The sequence below is a fragment of the Andrographis paniculata genome, unplaced genomic scaffold (assembly GCF_009805555.1).
Source record: "Andrographis paniculata isolate CXL003 unplaced genomic scaffold, ASM980555v1 Contig5END, whole genome shotgun sequence".
NCBI classification, from domain to species: Eukaryota; Viridiplantae; Streptophyta; class Magnoliopsida; order Lamiales; family Acanthaceae; genus Andrographis; species Andrographis paniculata.
In genome coordinates, this window is record NW_026137595.1 from 466,121 (window position 1) to 484,605 (window position 18,485).

General features: G+C 31.9%; 2 protein-coding genes across 2 annotated transcripts; both read left to right on the plus strand.

Annotated features, from left to right (window-relative positions):
* Nucleotides 1-4,577: 4,577 nt before the first annotated feature.
* LOC127259069 (universal stress protein A-like protein) lies at nt 4,578-6,059 on the plus strand. The gene is made up of 4 exons (XM_051286216.1): nt 4,578-4,761; nt 5,031-5,122; nt 5,664-5,785; nt 5,933-6,059. The coding sequence occupies exons 1-4, from the start codon at nt 4,578-4,580 to the stop codon at nt 6,057-6,059; spliced, it is 525 nt and encodes a 174-aa protein (XP_051142173.1).
* Nucleotides 6,060-7,646: 1,587 nt separating this feature from the next.
* Nucleotides 7,647-18,400, plus strand: LOC127258671 (DExH-box ATP-dependent RNA helicase DExH8). The gene is made up of 14 exons (XM_051285600.1): nt 7,647-7,899; nt 8,467-8,644; nt 11,580-11,753; nt 11,882-12,029; nt 13,319-13,633; nt 13,772-13,918; nt 13,985-14,165; nt 15,065-15,345; nt 15,427-15,543; nt 15,645-15,789; nt 15,862-16,082; nt 16,166-16,360; nt 17,278-17,796; nt 17,977-18,400. Exons 1-14 carry the CDS (start codon nt 7,752-7,754, stop codon nt 18,187-18,189), a joined length of 2,982 nt encoding a protein of 993 aa, XP_051141557.1. The 5' UTR covers nt 7,647-7,751; the 3' UTR covers nt 18,190-18,400.
* Nucleotides 18,401-18,485: the final 85 nt, after the last annotated feature.

Genomic DNA, 18,485 nt, shown 5'->3' on the forward strand with positions numbered 1-18,485 from the left:
AAATAACAAAAGTTTTTGTAAAATTTGATAAAAAAAAAAATAAAAAATAAAAACACAGCCGGAATGAATAATAAGAAAATTTATTCGAAAGTCAAAATGAACACACACATTTTATTGACGTGACCTATAACACTATTCGTTATTAAACAAAACAATGATTTCATTGTATATTCCTTTACCGTTACGTAGAGTTGTTTACCTGTGCAAGTTATAATATTTTTAATGTCTAATAATTTTTATATATTTTTTAAAATGTTATACTACAGTATTACTTTTAATAGTTTTTTTTTTTTTTTTTTTATTTTTAAATAAAATTTAAAACCACAAACAATAAAAAATGAAAAACGCAAGCAAACAATATATATTAAGTTTAATTTGGTTTGATTTGATTTTAATTTTTTTGTAAAAGAAAATATTTTACTTTTACAAAGAATTGCTATTGTTCATGTTGTAAAAAGATAAAAATCATGGTTGGCTTGTTGTGATATAGAGTTTAGTATATCTACTATTATGTTTGGACGAAAATTTATTCAGAATACACTCTACAAATAAAGATTGCGGATTCACACACTAAAAAAAAAAAAAAAAACTAATTCCAACTCATCAATGAATTTTTATTAAATATGATATATTAAATAAAAAAATATTTATAATATTTTTCACTATATTATACAAAAAATACATATATAAATATATTTTTGGTGTGTTTATTATTGTAGATTAAGGTTATAATTCATATAATTATTTTAATGAAATATATGATTAAGAGACAAAATGCATTATATATTATGGTGCATTTTATTTTGTGTTTCTTTTTTAAAAAAAAATGATGTGAATAAAAAATAATATTTTATGTTAAAAATTAATTTTTGTAAGTACATAAAATATACTATATATTATATACATTGTATTTTTTTATAATATTTATGAGAATCATATCATTTTTTTTTAAAAAAAAAAATATTTAGTGAACAAATCTTATATTGTATTTGATTAAATAAAGGCTAATATAAACTTTTATAAAAATTATAAACACAAGTATTGTTTTGCATAGACTTATGAATGCTGATTTCATAAGATGGTTTTACATTTTTATATTTATTATAAAATTGGAATTAGCAAGTGGAATTTTACTAGCATTGTTTCATTCAAACAATTAAAATAGCTTTGCAAAAGTCCAAACATATAAAATAAACAATATTAATAATAATAATAAAAAAATAAAAACGACAGCAACTTTAACCTTATTGATCTTGCACTTCAATCCAACCCCTAAAGTACTTGTCTGGATGTAACTTGGGAGAAGGTTTTTGGAATAATAAAACGTAAAATTGAAATAAAACTTTGATACGAAATATTTTTAATATCAAAGATCCATTGACACAGTATTTTTATGTATAGTAAATAATATAAGATCAAATAAATATTAGATCATAAATATATTAACCTAATTATTTTTTAGTAAAACCCATCTAAAAACTAGCCCAACACATTGAACTAGCTTACAATGATTTGAATTTGTGTTTACTTGTCAAGTTTTACATTTGATTTTACTATTTCAATTTTTTTTTTCTTTCTTTTAAAAATATCAAATCAAACACCCAATTTTTATTTAATTTATTACACTAAAATTTAATTTTAGTGTTAAAATATCACATAAACACATATTTATATCACATCAAACAACTATTTCAATTCAAAATTTTACTATTCAAAATCAAAACCCAAAACTAAAATCTCACAAGTAAATACACGTAATATTATCTTCCTCTGAAAATTATTAAATCAAATATATATTCTATTAGAAATATTATACTCCCTCGTCCCGCAAAAATGGTGGCGTTTGCTTTTTGCACATAAATTTTAAAATATTAGTATTATATTTAATTGTAGTAAAAAGGACAAAAATACAACTATTAGTATGGTGTAATATAAAAGTAATGACATTTGTGTAATATATTGTAAGTTGAAAGGGTATTTATTAAGTGGAGTAGACAGTACAATTACTAAATTAGAAAATAGTAACCTTGTTTTGGCACGAACGCAAAATGAAAAATAGTAACCTTTCAATGAGACGGACGGAGTACTATAATTTATTTAAAATATTGGAGTATATTAAATATTTAATTATATTAAATAAAAAATATTTAATTCAATTTTTTATTATTATCTTCAAATCCAAATCTTTTTTACATAACTCTTGGTAACAAACCCTGAACATATATACTGTTCATTTGCTTTTTAATATAACAAGAATTTTCATACTTTTTAATTAAAATATATTATGTTTATAATAAAATATTTAAAAACAAAAATAAAGAAATAAATATTTTAATAACATGTCCCTAATAATTAATATTTTGTATTACTTTAAAATATATTCAAAACTTTTGGCAATTTTTGATGTGGGTGTATATTTTTGGTCATTTTTTGTACCCGAGTCATAAAGATATCAAAAAAAATTATCGACTAAATGAATCGTAAGTTTGTTTTTTTAGCATTTTAAATCAAAATTAACACTATTTATCCCACACAATTTTTAATAATAATATATTATTTTTGATATTATTTAAGTAAAAATTCAAATAAATACTTCATTCGTCCCATTGAAAATTTACCAATTTTCATTTTCATCCATCTCAAAACAAGGTTACCATTTTCTAATTTAGTAACTGTACTACCTACTTCACATAATAAATATCATTTCAACTTACAATATATTACACAAATGTCATTATTTTTATATACACCATACTAATAGGGGTATTTTTGTCTTTTTTACTACAATTCAATATAATACTAATATTAAAAAATCTATGTGCAAAAAGCAAATGTCACACTTGTTGCGGGACGGAGAAAGTATTATATTTCAAATCAATTTTAAACTATAACCAAACAACATGGCAATTAGATGTTATTACCCCTGCATTAAACGGTCAAAATATGTAAAAGGACAATTGTGATACAAAGATACACTATATAAATTTTATAAATAATCAAATAAATATTATAAACATGTATGGATTAACAACAAAAATTAAATATTAATGAAACAGTCTACAAAAATATATATATATATATGTATTTATTTATTTATTATATAATATACTTATTTAATAAGGTAATGAGCAGACTGGCCTGGGATTTTACGGATAGTTCATGAGATGGGTTTAAGAATAGTTGAGGCCCAATTGTTAAAATGTAGGTTGGATCCATATGAGCCATATAAACCTTTTACCCTTTGGGGTTGCGCATGTATAACTATTGGTTTTAAAATATATTGCTGGATATTAGTGAGGATAAGCGTGGTATGTAGTTATGTATATTGTTGGTTATTATTATTATTTTTTAATATTAATTTAAATATGATATTTTGTGAAAATATATATATTTTTATAAAAATTTATAAATTGTAAGCTTGTGCTTATTTTGTGTTTTAGTTTGAAGAATTTATTATTATTATTATTATTATTTTATGTGAAGTATAGATAGTTAGGTAAGTAATATAAAAATAAAAAATATATGTAGTATATTAATTTTTTTGAAAATATATATTGAAATTTTTTTTTGTTGAAGAAACAAATATGAAAAAATGAGAAAAAATTTATAAATTAAACACACAAATTACAATAAAAAGTATCTATTATGTGCTAGTTTTTTTTTTCTTTTTTTTTTTAAGGATTGGATTTTGGATTCGGACTTAAATAGTAAAAATTTTAAATTTAAAGAGATATATGATAGTGATATAAATATGAATGTGACGTGTTATTTTGAATGTAAAATTATTTTTTTAATATAATATTAAGGGTGTGTTTGTTTGGGGATTTTCCCCAATATACTATTTATCTCATTTTTTCTCTAAAAAATATCAAATCAAACACTTATTTTTTATTTTTTATATTACACTAAAAATTAATTTTATATTTAAAATATCACATCAACACCTATTTATATCATATTATACGACTATTCAAATTCAAAATTTTTACCATTTAAATCTCAACTCAAAATTCAAACCCTCGAACAAACACACCGTAAAATAAAAGTTTAATTTGATATTTTGAAAAAAATTTTTTTGATAAATAATGAAAATTTTCCAAAATATTTTAAAAGTAATTAAAAGTATATAAATTATTTATTTGTTAAAATTTAAAGGGATAAAAATTATCGAAGTGTAAAAATAAGTACAATGACCAATGTTTAAATTTATATTTTAATAATGAAATTAATATTAAAATTTAAAATTAAACTAATTTGATTAATGAGTATTGACATGCAAACGAATGATAAATGAACAAGAGAACCAAAACTATATTTACCCGAGTTCAGAGAGGTTTTTATTATTATTATTATTATTATTATTATTCAGAGGAAAATAACTGCATTGTTGGTTTTTCCTTTTTTGTTATAACTGTATTGTTGGTTGCAGTAGAAAAGTGGAGTAAATATATTCCAAGCAATAGCCAATAACCATCCATTCATTTTCTCAGAGTTTCCAGCAAATTCCCAACTTGTTCTGCATTCTGCTCGTTACCTTTGTGTAATTCGATTGACTCCATCTAGACCTTGCTGCAGGCATGGGGAAAGCCGTGGTTGTAGTTGGCATGGACGACAGCGATATCAGCTACCATGCTTTGGAATGGACTTTGCAGCATCTGATTCTTTCTGAGAGTGCGAGTGCGTTTGACAACTCTACTTTCAAGCTCGTGATCGTGCACGCTAGACTTAATGCGGTGAACGCAATCGGCATCGCCGGCGCTAGTATGTTTTGCAATTGACGGATTTTTCGCTTGAATGTTTGCTCTGTAACTGACGTAGTCGTCTAGGTTTGTTCATTTTTGTGTACAACATCGATCGTTTGAGTATCAAAACAAACATTGGAATCCAGAACCGATGATTTTGATAATTTGAATACGAAGTATTTTAGTTTTCGAAACGGTTTTCAATTTTGGAGAGTATCTGCGGAACAACTCGATGATGGGTGTGGATTGATTGCTAACTGTTTTATTGTTTGCGGTTGTATATTTCAGCACCTGACCTCGTAAGTGGCGTGGATACATATTTAGAAGAAACAGCATCCAAAGTAAAGGAGAAAGCTAGGAGAATTTGCTCAGCTTATATGGTAAAGTCATCGTAGTTTGTTTCTGAAAAATAATCTTTGCTAATTATCACATTTGGATTCATCGCATAAAGGAAAAAACCGAATTGAGATGAAATAAATTGTAGACAATGTTGTGCCATTTCTATTACAGATTAGTAGTTGGAATTGGATGAGTCGGTTTACATCCTTCATATTCATGATCTTCTTCCATTTGGTGTAGAGGTTTCATGTAGGGTAAATTATACCAAAAAAATTCATGTAACTGTCAACTAAGAATCGCAATGAACGTATACTTGCAAGTTGCAATATCCAGATTAAGATAAACGAGCAATTATAGTTTTCCTTGACAGATCTCTAAACTCATAGAGGATGTGATATTTTGAATTCATGACACAAACTCTCGCAATTTCTAGCGCCTATTGCTTATGCATTTGTACTTTGGAATGAATTCCGCCCAAACTTGATTACCAGAAATAGAATTAAGCACATATAGAGAATGCACTGCTTCTACAAGGCTCTAATATCTTCTCTTTATTAATTAGAGCACTCTCCTTCGATACAGATACATACTGAAGAGATAGAAGTTAAGGAAGGTGATCCCCGACGCGTTCTCTGTGAGGCTGTGGAGAAGCACAATGCATCTATGTTGGTTGTAGGGAGCCATGGCCATGGTGCTCTAAAGAGGTCCTGATTTTTCTTTATTCATGAAATTTATCATCCTTCTTATTATACTCTTTCATTGGTAATGAATACGTTCATCTTCTTTCATGTTTTCTCCAGTTCCTCTATTTCTTATATGTTCTGTGTTGAATATTATTACCATGCCTGCAGGATTTTCTTAGGCAGTGTGAGCGATTACCTCGTCCACCATGTGAAATGCACTGTCATCATTGTTAAGCAGTCCGAAAAAATCAAGCGCTCTGGATCTACATCTTCTACTCCGAAGGCAAGTGAATAATAACGTGTTGTCAATCTTATGGCACGCCAATTGATGCTTTACCTCATACCTCTGTTTAGACAATACCTTGATTTCCATTACTGTTTCTTTATGCTGCTTTGAGTAACTGTAAACCATTGTCATGATTTACTGCCGAACCGTGATGGTTGAAACCGTGAAAATAAGTTTCATTTGTGTCCATGACATAAACAAATAAAAGATCAATTATGAATTTGAAAAATATTAGTATAAGATTAAATAGATTTTAAATAGTTGGAAATAATTGGTATATACTTATTTTATTGAATATCATGAGTCTAGGTCCACCCTTAGTCCCTTACCCTCAAATTGGGCTTATTGAGTTGTGTTTTTTCTTTTTTTTTTAGATTGTCCATCCTATTTTCTAAAATTAAGTTTGTTGTCATCCCTCTAACTTTATTTATCTCAAGCAGGCTGGTTTTAGAATTTCTTATTTTTAATATAATATTTATTTTGTTTTAAAAATACGAGTCTACCCTTAGTTGAAATTTTGGTTCCGCCACTAATTATGATTGTTATTGATGTGCTTATAATTTTTTAAATTAATATAACACAAACAGTACATTAATATATAATTACACAAAGTATAGATAGATAACATATAATACGTGCAATTATTATTAAATGCAATACATAAAATATATAAATTGACAACCCATTCTAAAAATTAATACAACATCTAAGGACAATATGTATATATATCATCAGCACAATACTAATTAATTTATCATAATAACTAAGCCATAAATACGGAGTATCAATATTTTTATAGCACTAGATCCTGGATATTCAAATGCAAGAAAGATTTTTTTTTTTTTTATTTTTTTTTACTGTAAAACATATCTTCTTATGAAAAGGAAAAATGATCATTAATACTTTTTTCCAATTCTTTAATGTACAGCATATCCGTGAGATTTTCAATAAATACATAATACAGTATGGACATAGTAAGAAAATATCATACTGTATTTATTTATAAAAATGATACAATTATAAAAAATGAATATTAATTTTGTAAGTGAATACAATATATATATTATATATATATATATTTTTTTGTTAATATCTATGGAAAATTATATCACAAACAAAATCTATATTTATTAAAATTTATATGCAATTCAAATGAACATATATATTAGTGATGGTAAAAATATTATTCCTTATATCAAATTTAAACGTATATATTTATTTTTAATGTGCAATTTTAAAAATATAGTATTTTATTTGTAATAAAAAAATTAAAAATAATATAAAAATATTTATTTTAATGTAAAATTAACAATATAGTAACAAAATAAGAATATTTGTAAAGGAAAAAGTATTTTTAGAATAATTACTTTGTAATTATATTAAAAAATAAAAATATATATCAAACGGAGAGTGTGAAACGACCCACTAAATCAATTGCACAGCACACCCCTCACGAGTCACGTTCCGTCCCACACAAGTATGACGCATTCACAGCAGTCAATTGAGCGCCACGCGCTCACGAGCGCGTCCATTCTAAACCACGTCCACGATAGAAAGGGACTATCATTTGCAGAAAAAGCGGGATAAAACCGAAAGACAGCAGGAGACATTTACGTTGCCAGTCCACTCTTCCACAGCGTCATTAGAAGAGTTGCGAGGGTTACATCGTTCTCTCGAAGTTCAGAGGATTTTTAGTGAGCAATGGCGTCTCGGCGGTCCTCGTCCTCGTCGTCAGTACCAGCACCAGCACCGACTTTTTCAGTATTGCCGGTAACGGCGATGAGGAATAAGATTATTGAAAAGATTTTGGAGAATCGCGTCACGTTGGTCATCGGTGAAACCGGTTGCGGTAATTACATTTCTGCTTGCAACCTCTTCTTTTATGTTCCAAAGCAATTCTACTGAAACTAGTCAATGCTAAAATCTGAAACTTCTTCCGCGCTGCAACTAACTCCGCTCCAATATTTTTGAACTACTAGTCGAGTTGTGCCTGTGTTTTCTTTTACTTTTTGTCTCATAGCTCCGTTCTTCCAAAGAATGATTATATATCTATGTGCCTTGCCATGTTTCGGTGGAGTACGTTTGGTTTGGCTGATAATCTGCACAGGTAGATAAATATATTTGATAATACACGATTTATTGAACCACATTTCAATTGTCCACATTCAACAAGCTTCTCCTTACAAGTTTACAGTTGAATGTTTACGAGCGACATAAGTTTGAATTCAAATTCAAGTCAAAGTCACGCATGGTTTGTTGGCGTGGGGTTGATTCATTTGAAAAGCTTCCCAACTCCCAAGTGGTGTTGCTGGATGTTTGGCAGTCCTTACATGAACATGATACGCTATCACCTATATGATACTGTTTTTTGCTTGCTCGATACCATGCATTATGCTTACTGAACCTTGCCTTTTAGGAAAGAGCTCTCAAATCCCACAGTTCCTGCTGGAAGAAAACTTGAAGCCCATACTTTGCACTCAACCTAGGCGATTTGCTGTTGTAGCAGTTGCTAGAATGGTGGCAGCAGCTCGCAACTGTGAAGTTGGGGATGAGGTTGGCTACCACATTGGTCATTCAAGGGTCTTCTCTGCAAGGTACCCTTCTGATCTCAGAGGTCTGCGCTGTAGCTTCCATACCATTTAAAATTTTTATTTGAACATTGATTAATATGATGCAAATTGAAACCTCAATGAAAATCTTGAGGACTTTCTATATTTCCTAGCTTTAATGGGTTGTCCATGAAATGGGTCCACTTGATTGTAAGTTCTGATCACCGTTGTTGATCTGGGCACCACTTGCTCCAGATAATATTGGGATGTCTGACTTGTTTTGCTCCTGGAAGTCAGGTGCAATGCATTCCCCAGTCATAGTTAAATGGCGCACAACGTGGCATGCACATGTTTTTTTCCATGCGACGGCACGTGGTGTGCTGTGCATTACAAGTATTAATATACAAATATATGCACATGATAGACATAAATGATCATTCAACTATCTTAAAAGTAAAAATAATAAAGCATGGAAATCCTAATTATTAAAGTCTACGTGATCATTAATTTTATCTTTAAATGTATCGTTGTCTTATTTACATCATGCTTCTCCAAATAAAACATAACAAGACCTTGTGAGGTGTGTTGAGACAGTTGATTGATGGTATCACGTGGCAGCAAATTGAGTGGCTGGGAGCAAGGGGAGGAGTGTAGGGGTTGAGCGGCAGCAATGAGATTGGATGAGTAGAAGCAGGAGAAAGTAAAGAGGAGGGAAGTGGGAGATTTTAGGGCCTAAATTTTAAAATACCCTAAATTCATTAAAGAAAAAAAGACACTCGTGCATTTGTTTCTGTGCCAACTCAAAGGTGTAATGATGCATCTAATCATACAATTGCCGCTCTGTGGTGCGGCATTTGCAATAGTGGTTGAAGTCTATAACTCCATGAATGCAGTAGGTAGAGTAGTACCACCACCGGTGAAGATCAGCTTGTGGGAAGTAAGCATCAATTATGAGCAATCATTGTTGATTGCTGGCCTTTATAACTTATGTTTTAGATTCTTCCTTGCAAAACTGGGCTTTCACTGATATTTGGCCATTCTTAAGTGTAAGATTGGCTTCTTTTTTTTTTTTTTTTTTGTTTAACTTCTTCTAAATTTCCATCGAAATATTTAAGCATTAGTGCAGGTAGGTCACTGGCAAGATCCTTTTGTTTAAAAAATAAAACCTTTTCTTAGAAAATCGGGTCTACTTTGTTTGAATGTACACGCATTCTCTTCATGGTAGTTCATGTATTCACCTTCTATTAGCTAATCTTTAGCTAGAGTAGATTGAGAATTAAAAGAGGATTCACTTTTCCTGAGGCTAAGAGACTAAAATTTATGAAACTCACAGTAATTATGAATTAAAAGATTGCGGGATTGACCAAAAGCAAATTAGTTTGGAAGTGAGAGATAGTTGAATGAAATATGATTGAATAATAACTGAATTGTGAAGATGGATATCCAAATAGTAAAGTTAATTGCCTCCACAAAATTTAGAAAGTAAACTAAATATAGAATCAAAGTTTTCCGATAATAAAAATATGGAATATCCTAAAACTTCAAAAAAGTTTCAAATCGCCCTTGGCCTTAGTGATTGTACACCTTCCCTAGAGCCTATATTTTCTGTTGTAATCTAGAAGTTGCATTTGGTTCTGTGGGCTTCGAGTACGCTCATATTTCCATTATTTGCTTGTATCTATCTTTATTGCCATAAATGAAATATAATACTCTTTCTTGTACTATTGACTAGGGTTTGTTTGAATATTTTGTTGAGCAAACTTGAGTATTTGCTTTTAATACTGCAACCTTTTGATCTAGTTTTATAACCAACTTTCATTGAATTAGTCAACTTATCTTTTACTTCATAAGTCTTGTCATTAAGCCCTGAGGGTGTTTAGTTGCGTTAAGTTGATTATAGCATGACATATTGCCTTCCGATAAGTCCTTTACTAAGCTATTAGTTGAACATGTCAAATGCTGCATTATACTGAATATAGAATTGCAAGATAAAATTTATAAAGTAGAAGAGAAGAAGAAGAATCTGAAACCCCCTAAAACTATTTACATGTGTTGTCCTACTTGGTATCAACTCTCAAATGCTTGGATAAAGTAGGTTCTGCAACTAGGAATAATTCTTAACTAGAGTATAATAGTGCTGGAGAATTTTAAATTGAACCAAGTTTACTATTATAAGCTAATTGAAGCCTGTGCTAGAATTAAAGGGGTCTCAAATCCTAAAACATATATGCATGTAACTTAAAATTGTCTTTTGCACAGAAGGAATGAATGGAAGCATTTTATGGTGAAATTGCATAGATTGACATTTACTTGTGTCAGTTTTCTTTCACCATCAGCCTTAGTCAATACCAAATGGTGTGGAGTAATCAATTGGGAGCTGCATCCTTGTTGGTTGAATTCTGCGACTGGTGGTCTCAGCTCCTTGGAAAAACTGAGATTATTGTCCCTTGGTTTGATTATTTGTCAGCTCCCACATGCTTGTACAATTGGCTCCATATCCTTTGTATTGTAATGGTTTATGCTCTGGAGTTATCTGTTGCTGCACGATTCACTTACTAAAATCCTGCTATGTCCACTAAGTGAGACTTCAAAATCATTAAAGCTTACAATGCTTGAGTTCGTACAGAATAGGATGCTAAAATATGAACAACGGACATTTACTTGGTGATGTAAACAGTTAAGTGATAACTAATTTGAGGTTATCATAAGCATTTCCACCCATTCACATTTTCTCTAAGTGAATGGAGTGGGTGTGGTGGTGATGCGGAGAGCATGCCTATCTCAGGTTCTTTTAACCATGTTTCTAGGGGATGGTCTTTTAAGATCTCCTCTGCTTGCTACTTGCTACATTTTTTTCTGCTTGGACAGATAGTTGAACAATAGGTGATATGCTAGTGTATCATTATTTTTTTTTGGTCTGTTTGATGCATGTGGCTACTGGATTAATTACTAGTTGATAACATTAAAAGTTGTCTGCCAGGTCCAAGATTGTTTTCAAAACAGCTGGAGTTTTGTTGGATGAAATGAGAGAAAAAGGGATGAATGCACTCAAGTACAAAGTTATTATTCTTGATGAAGTGCATGAAAGATCTGTGGAGTCTGATCTTGTTCTTGTTTGCATAAAGCAGTTTTTACTTCAGAAGAGGGACTTAAGGTTGAACGAATTTTAACATTGCTTTTGCTATTCTTCTTATCTTTATTGTTAGAGTATAATGTGGCATGCTAATGTGTCATGACATGATTGGTGCACTAGATATACTAAATCAATTGTCAATGTTCTAGGGTGGTCTTGATGTCTGCTACTGCAGATATTCTAAGATATCGTGAATACTTCAACGATCTCGGCAGGGGTGAACGGGTCGAAGTATTGGCAATCCCTATCACTGGGAAGGAAACATTGTTTCAAAAAAATGTGCTGTACCTTGAACAGGTACTCAATTCAAGTATCATTGTTTATTTTGTAAAAAGAATAATGAGAATGTTATTATTAATGGTATTCCCTGCCCGCTGCCCTCCTCAAAGTTTAACTATGTTTCAAATTCTTATTGCTTTCACTACCATTATATGATCTGTTTTGTTTACTCTTATGTATGGGCACTGGCTTCTGTAAGGGTTTAAAATATTCAGTGAAAACCATGGCACCTAGTCCAATTTCAGCCCCACGTACTAATGTTATAGAACATTTGGGGTGTGTTTATTTGCAGTGTTTTGGTTTTGAATATTAAAATTTTGAATTGAAATAGTTGTTTGATGTGATATAAATATGTATTGCTATAATGTTTTGAATGTAAAATTAAATTTTAGTATAGTATAATAGGTGTTTGATTTGATATTTTTGAGGGAAAAAAATTTATAACAGTAAAACCAAAACTACAATCTCACAAGTAAACACACCCTTGGTGATTTCCAAAAGGCAAAAAGTTGAAAGATGAAGATACATAACGCTAAAAAATAGTGATCAAGACTTTAAGGTTAGTTGTTTTTTCGTATGCCTGCAGCAGATGTAATTGTTTCTCACCATTTGATGACCTCATCTTTACAACGGTTTGATGACTTTTATATGGTGCAGCAGGTTAATTTCTTTTGCAAGTTCAGTAGGTAAGTGTACATCATTATATATGATTTTTATATCAAACACAATATATTAATAACTTTATAACTTAATATGCAATAGCCAAGTTGTATTCTTGAAAGCATAAATGAATCTCTCAGAGACAATCAAACCAGATATGAAAACAAGAGAAGTTAGAACAAATATTTAGTAAGGAAATTCTATTTGCCTGACCAGATTCAGTTTTGTATTGGGTCTCTTGTATAATAACTTGATATGTATATGTATATTAGGGGCTTGTAGAATCTTTTATCATCCTTACTATTTTTTGTTTTCTGAATGCTGCAAGTTCCCACTTTATATGTGCGGGTGAAATTTATTGTACTTTTAAATGCATTAATACATTTCATTTTTGATTGGTGAGGGATGGATACTTTAGTCCCTTACATTTGACATGTTCCTAGCACATGATGAGATTCGGCAATATGTCTTGGTTCTTAAAAGAAAAATAATAATTTCCTGTGAACTCCGAATATCTATTTGTGAGTTTGACTGGATAGGTTTCACTTTTGTGAACACTCTAGAATTGTTTGATGAATCTTTGCAGTTGGTACTTTATGTTGACATGGTAGCTATTGCATAATAAGGTGGCTGTTTTTTTTTTGTAGGTAATTGACCTTCTTGGATTGAACTGTGATAACCCTTCTTTGGAATACTGCTCTGGACCAAACCCAGAAGCAGCCGAAGCTGTTTTCAAGCCAGAAGTGCATAAAGTCATTCATGAATTAGTGTTACACATTCATAATAATGAACCTGATATTGAGAAGAGCATATTGGTCTTCCTCCCAACCTACTATACATTGGAGCAGCAATGGGTTCTTCTGAAGCCTTTCAGTGAGTCTTTCGAAGTCCACATTCTGCATCGAAGCATTGACACTGAACAAGCCCTTAAAGCTATGAAAATCTCAAAGTCCCATCGCAAGGTATTACAGTCTTTCACAACCATAGTTTTGTTCTTGCATGATGTGAAATAATGGTAGGGTGAAATCAAGCAAATAAAGTCCCATAACTATACACCTTGCTGTCTGTTGATCTGATATATGATAATATTGTCGCCGCAGGTTATACTGGCCACAAATATAGCCGAATCTTCTGTTACAATACCCCAAGTAGGGTATGTTATAGATTCCTGCCGCTCCTTGCAAATTTTCTGGGATGCCAACCGGAAAACTGACTCCGCGGAGCTCGTTTGGGTTTCTAAATCTCAGGTCTGTGTTGTGACTTTAGTCTATTCTTTACTGGTCCAGTTTTTTGATCTTTATGGTTTTTGTCAGGCTGAGCAGCGGAGAGGCAGGACTGGGCGAACTTGTGATGGCTTTGTGTATAGGCTGGTGACTCGCTCATTTTATGGTCATTTGGAAGATTATGAGTCACCTGCAATATTAAAGTTATCATTAAGGAAGCAAGTACTTCTTTTATGCTGTGCTGAATCGAAAGCTATCAATGACCCAAAAGGTTATCTGTCATTCATACCTACTAATTGAATACTTTATCTTGGAGATTGATGCAAATTCTAGTAGGATTTTGTCTGGGTGCAGGAGCTATATTTCAAACATAATTATAATAGTTGATACCTTATTGAACCCTTTGATTGACTGTCAATGGCATGCTTACAGTCTAAGAATGAAATTGCTTGGTGGTTGCATGTAAGATGAATACTTCTCCATAATCTCCTTTGCCATGTGATAATATGAGTTAGCATTTAGACAATTGATTACACTGCTGTTATTAAGACCTCAGATTTTCATCCCCGAGTCTTTATTAGAATAATACATAGCAATCACTTTTGCCACGTAATAGCACATGTTAGCATTTAGACATTTGTATTCTGAATACTGCTCTTGTTAAGATCTCAGACTTCGTTACCTAGGTCTCTTTGTTATGTTTCTGTTACTATAATAAATTAATAACTGTAGTTACTCCTTCTAACCTTTTTAAAAGACCTACCTGATTTTATATACTAAAAATTTACTAGAGTTTTCAAATTTTAAGGGTTCCAACTGTACAAACTTGAAAGTTGAAAACTACTCCCTTGTCCCGAATTCATCAAAGCCTGGGATTCAGCACAATGGTTGCTTTGCTTATGAAGTACTTGGAATTCCTTTATTCCTCTTGTCAATAGTGCTGTACAAAATACTCGGTAAATGTTTGTAAGCTACCTAGCAGTACAGATACTATCTTTACGTTTCTGTGAAAATTGCTGTAAAATTTCACATGTATCTTGTATCCCTGCAAAATATTTTTTCTTTGCTACTTTGATCAACTGAATAATTTTCTGATTTTCTTCGATTATATCTACTGATCTCTTTTTGTAAAGAAAAATGTAGGATATTGACATCTTAATTTTATTTTAGCATTATTGCGGAAGACCATGGACCCTCCAGATCGCAATGTGGTTAAGGATGCCATAAATTTGTTGGTCAGTATGAATGCACTGGAGCAGACATCTATTCGAGGCCGCCATGAGCCTACATTTTATGGGCGCTTGCTCTCCAGCTTCTCTCTCTCATTTGATGCTTCCGTACTTCTCCTTAAGTTTGGTGACCTAGGAATGCTGCGCGAAGGCATCATACTGGGTATACTCTTCGATCTACAGCCATTGCCTATATTGCGTCCTTTTGGTCAAGACAACTTGGTATGTTTTGTTTTGAATCAAATTCTATCCTGCCTAACCTTTTTAAATTCATTGACTTATGTTGGCACACGATTTCTGTAGTACTTGGAGTACACTAATGCTTATTGTAGCTGGGATAATAATCTTGGGCTAGGGAGAAAGGAGGTTTTATACATGAGTAACTTCTCTTCATTTCAGTTTTGGCAACGTGCTTTCAAGGTAACCTGGGACCTGTTTTGCATGATAAAGATTCTTTTTGTGTTGGTTATATTAAAGTTTGGTAGCTGTTTCAGTAACTAGCTTATTACACTTTTTGGCAGGACAAGGGCAGACTCCAACAGCTCGAAAACATCATCAAGTATGATGGAATTCAAGATAACACATTCTTGCTTCCAGAGATTGAGGAGGAATGGTGTTGTTCTCATCACCTTGTACTGCCAGCACTTCAGCAAGTTATTGAGACATGTATGATACCTTTGAAGCTTTAATACCTCTATGGATATTATTTACTTCATCCTGTGTGTAAATTGTTTGCAGATGATGAGATCCTGAGTGTCATGCATCGTTTTCGACCCAAATCATTGGTTATGTCCAACGCTGCTCCGATTCGATATGCTCCATCAAGCTTTTTGCATATATGCTTCCTTACATGTGTAAAGGGTGAGGAAGCTGTTACATGCGGTGCTCTACCCTATGTTCATCTCAATGACTTTCGCACTAATGAGGTAGCGAAAAACTTGGCATCCATAGTTAAACAGGTACTGTATTTCAATTTCGTAAGTGCAATTTCTTTGAAGTAAATGTGACTTTTTTTCTTTTTAATAATTTTCCTGTTAAATAGATGAGAAGTCAGATTACAGAGGCTATGCCAAGACAAGAGAACATATCCCTTATTGATTATAGAAATCAAGCAGCAGAGAGTGTAGAAATGTGTAGATATTTTGTCAGTGGTTTCTGCAAGAGAGGTAGTGAATGCTTCTTTTCTCATTCAACTGAGGCAAAGAGACCTGTCTGTAAATTCTTTTTCTCGTTACAGGTATCTGCTCCATTTATCTCAGTTTATATTTCTTGTGGCTAATTTGTTTCCAGAATATCTTACCTGCAATTACAGCCAGCCTTCAAACTACTGGCTGATATCATTATTATTGAAACCACCAAGGAAGAAGCAATTTCCTTGTGGTATATGGAAGACATTATTGAGTTTATGCAAGTCTCAGTATGCTAAACATACATACTATTTTGAGAAATTACTTTCGGTACTTTTAATGTGTCTATGCCTCCTTTATTAAATTAAAAAAAAATGTAGTAAAGTGGTGTCCTGCAGTGTGCAGAAAACTTCATCATTGTCTAGAGATAATACAAAATAACACAACCTCGTTCCCTTTTAGGCTGTTCAACTTAATCTCTTGCTAACCCAGAACAAAGAGGGTTATCAAGTAACATATGAAAGAAAATGCCAAGCTTCCATTGTGGAGTCTCAATGCAATTTTAGGTAGTTTATTTTGAGTCCACAGGCTCTGAAGTAGTGTTATGGGGAACTTTCTTTCATGCATTGCTAAGTTACATATGTCGATATTTAATACTATTCATGTGTTTATATATTTTGTGTATTTTTCTGCTCTCTTTTTTGTTCATATGTAATTTTCTACATATGAACTTTCTTTCATGCATTTCTAAGCTACATATGTACATATGTAATAATATTCATGTGTTTATATATAATATGTGTATTTTTTCGCTCTCTTCCAGTCAAAACACATAAAAGATGCAGCTACTGCCAAGGGATACCTTTTGTTTTATTTTCTAGGGTGGTATTTATTAGAATTTCTGTGGGTCTACTTGAACAATGTGTTCGATTCACACTTCATATCTGAAACACTGGTGCTATGTTTGGACTAACTATTCAAACACCAGTCATCTTTATGAAATATGATTATTGTAAGTTGTTTGCAGGGATGTCGCAATGGAGCTTCCTGTGTGTTTTCTCATGATTCTGATTCATTACCTCTATCAGACAATGGATCAAGTTTGTCTCTCCCAGAAGATCAAGTACCTAATGCGCAATCTCTCCTCCGATTATTTCCATCCGATGCTTCACAAGGATGTGTGCTGATCCTGGATGACCATGACCTTCATTTCTCCAAATATCTGCATCAAAAATGTGATCGAACCTGTATAGTTTCTACTGTTTCTGCAGCAGATGTTGCCATTGATCCTGCACTGACAAACGTAAAAGTACTGTCAGGACTTAGCCATCCCGATCAGACAATTATGTCTAGGGAAGAAAATGCAGTTCCGTGGAACGACGTCAGATGCATTTTATGGTTTCCTAGATTTGGTTCTGAATATGAAGAACAACACTGTCTGTTGAAGACCACCTTCAGTTATCTAGCCATTCGGATGATGGTTGATGTGACCCAGACTTCGCGACTTATCCTGACTATGACCAACACTCGATTTTCCCAACTCCAGGTAATGGAAAAAGGGTTGCAAGTTTAAAGTTGTGGTTCCTTAAATTCTATATGCAGATGCTGTCAATCAATATATGTGATTTCCGTCGTGTTTTGTTGCTGATTTCTCCATGCTCAAGACTCCTTCCTTCCATTTTCGTTTCTTAAAAGCTTTTGAATTTATTTTGAATGTCTGTCTCAGGTGGAAAAAATTGCCAGCCAAAGTTTTTTCTCTCTTGCATCATCATTCCCATTCGATGAATTAAGCTTTGGACCATTGTTGGACGAGGTGAGTGTGAGAAATCCGATGCTGGTATCAAAGCCCATTTGCTATGTTTTCCAGCTGCTTCCTCCAAAGTTTCCTGAGGTAGCAGAAGCCAAGAAATCATTCAGGCAGTATCTTCATCCTCTGTAGCTGTGAGCGTGAGTGAAGGCTACATGCAGTCAGTTTATGCAGAATATTATGAATGTTTTGCTGATATATATTAATATATAATATATAGGTCCTGAACTACAGTCGCATCAAAAAATTGTTAGTTGTATGAGTCATTTAAAGGAAACTGTTAATTATAATATTAATAGTGACGTTGAATTATTACTCACTTTGGGAAATTTATGTGGTTTTGGGTAGGGTGTAACATGTTAAGTAAGAGTATTATAAAAAAAATATATATATATTGTGAGTAAGCAAAAAATAGCAACAATTATTAT

Coding starts and splice junctions, on each gene's coding strand:
- LOC127259069 (XM_051286216.1), top strand. CDS start 4,578: ATGGGGAAAGCCGTGGTTGTAGTTGGCATGGACGACAGCGATATCAGC. Junction 4,762..5,030: donor AATCGGCATCGCCGGCGCTA/GTATGTTTTGCA, acceptor TGTATATTTCAG/CACCTGACCTCGTAAGTGGC. Junction 5,123..5,663: donor GAATTTGCTCAGCTTATATG/GTAAAGTCATCG, acceptor CCTTCGATACAG/ATACATACTGAAGAGATAGA.
- LOC127258671 (XM_051285600.1), top strand. CDS start 7,752: ATGGCGTCTCGGCGGTCCTCGTCCTCGTCGTCAGTACCAGCACCAGCA. Junction 13,919..13,984: donor TTTGGGTTTCTAAATCTCAG/GTCTGTGTTGTG, acceptor GGTTTTTGTCAG/GCTGAGCAGCGGAGAGGCAG. Junction 17,797..17,976: donor CTCGATTTTCCCAACTCCAG/GTAATGGAAAAA, acceptor TGTCTGTCTCAG/GTGGAAAAAATTGCCAGCCA.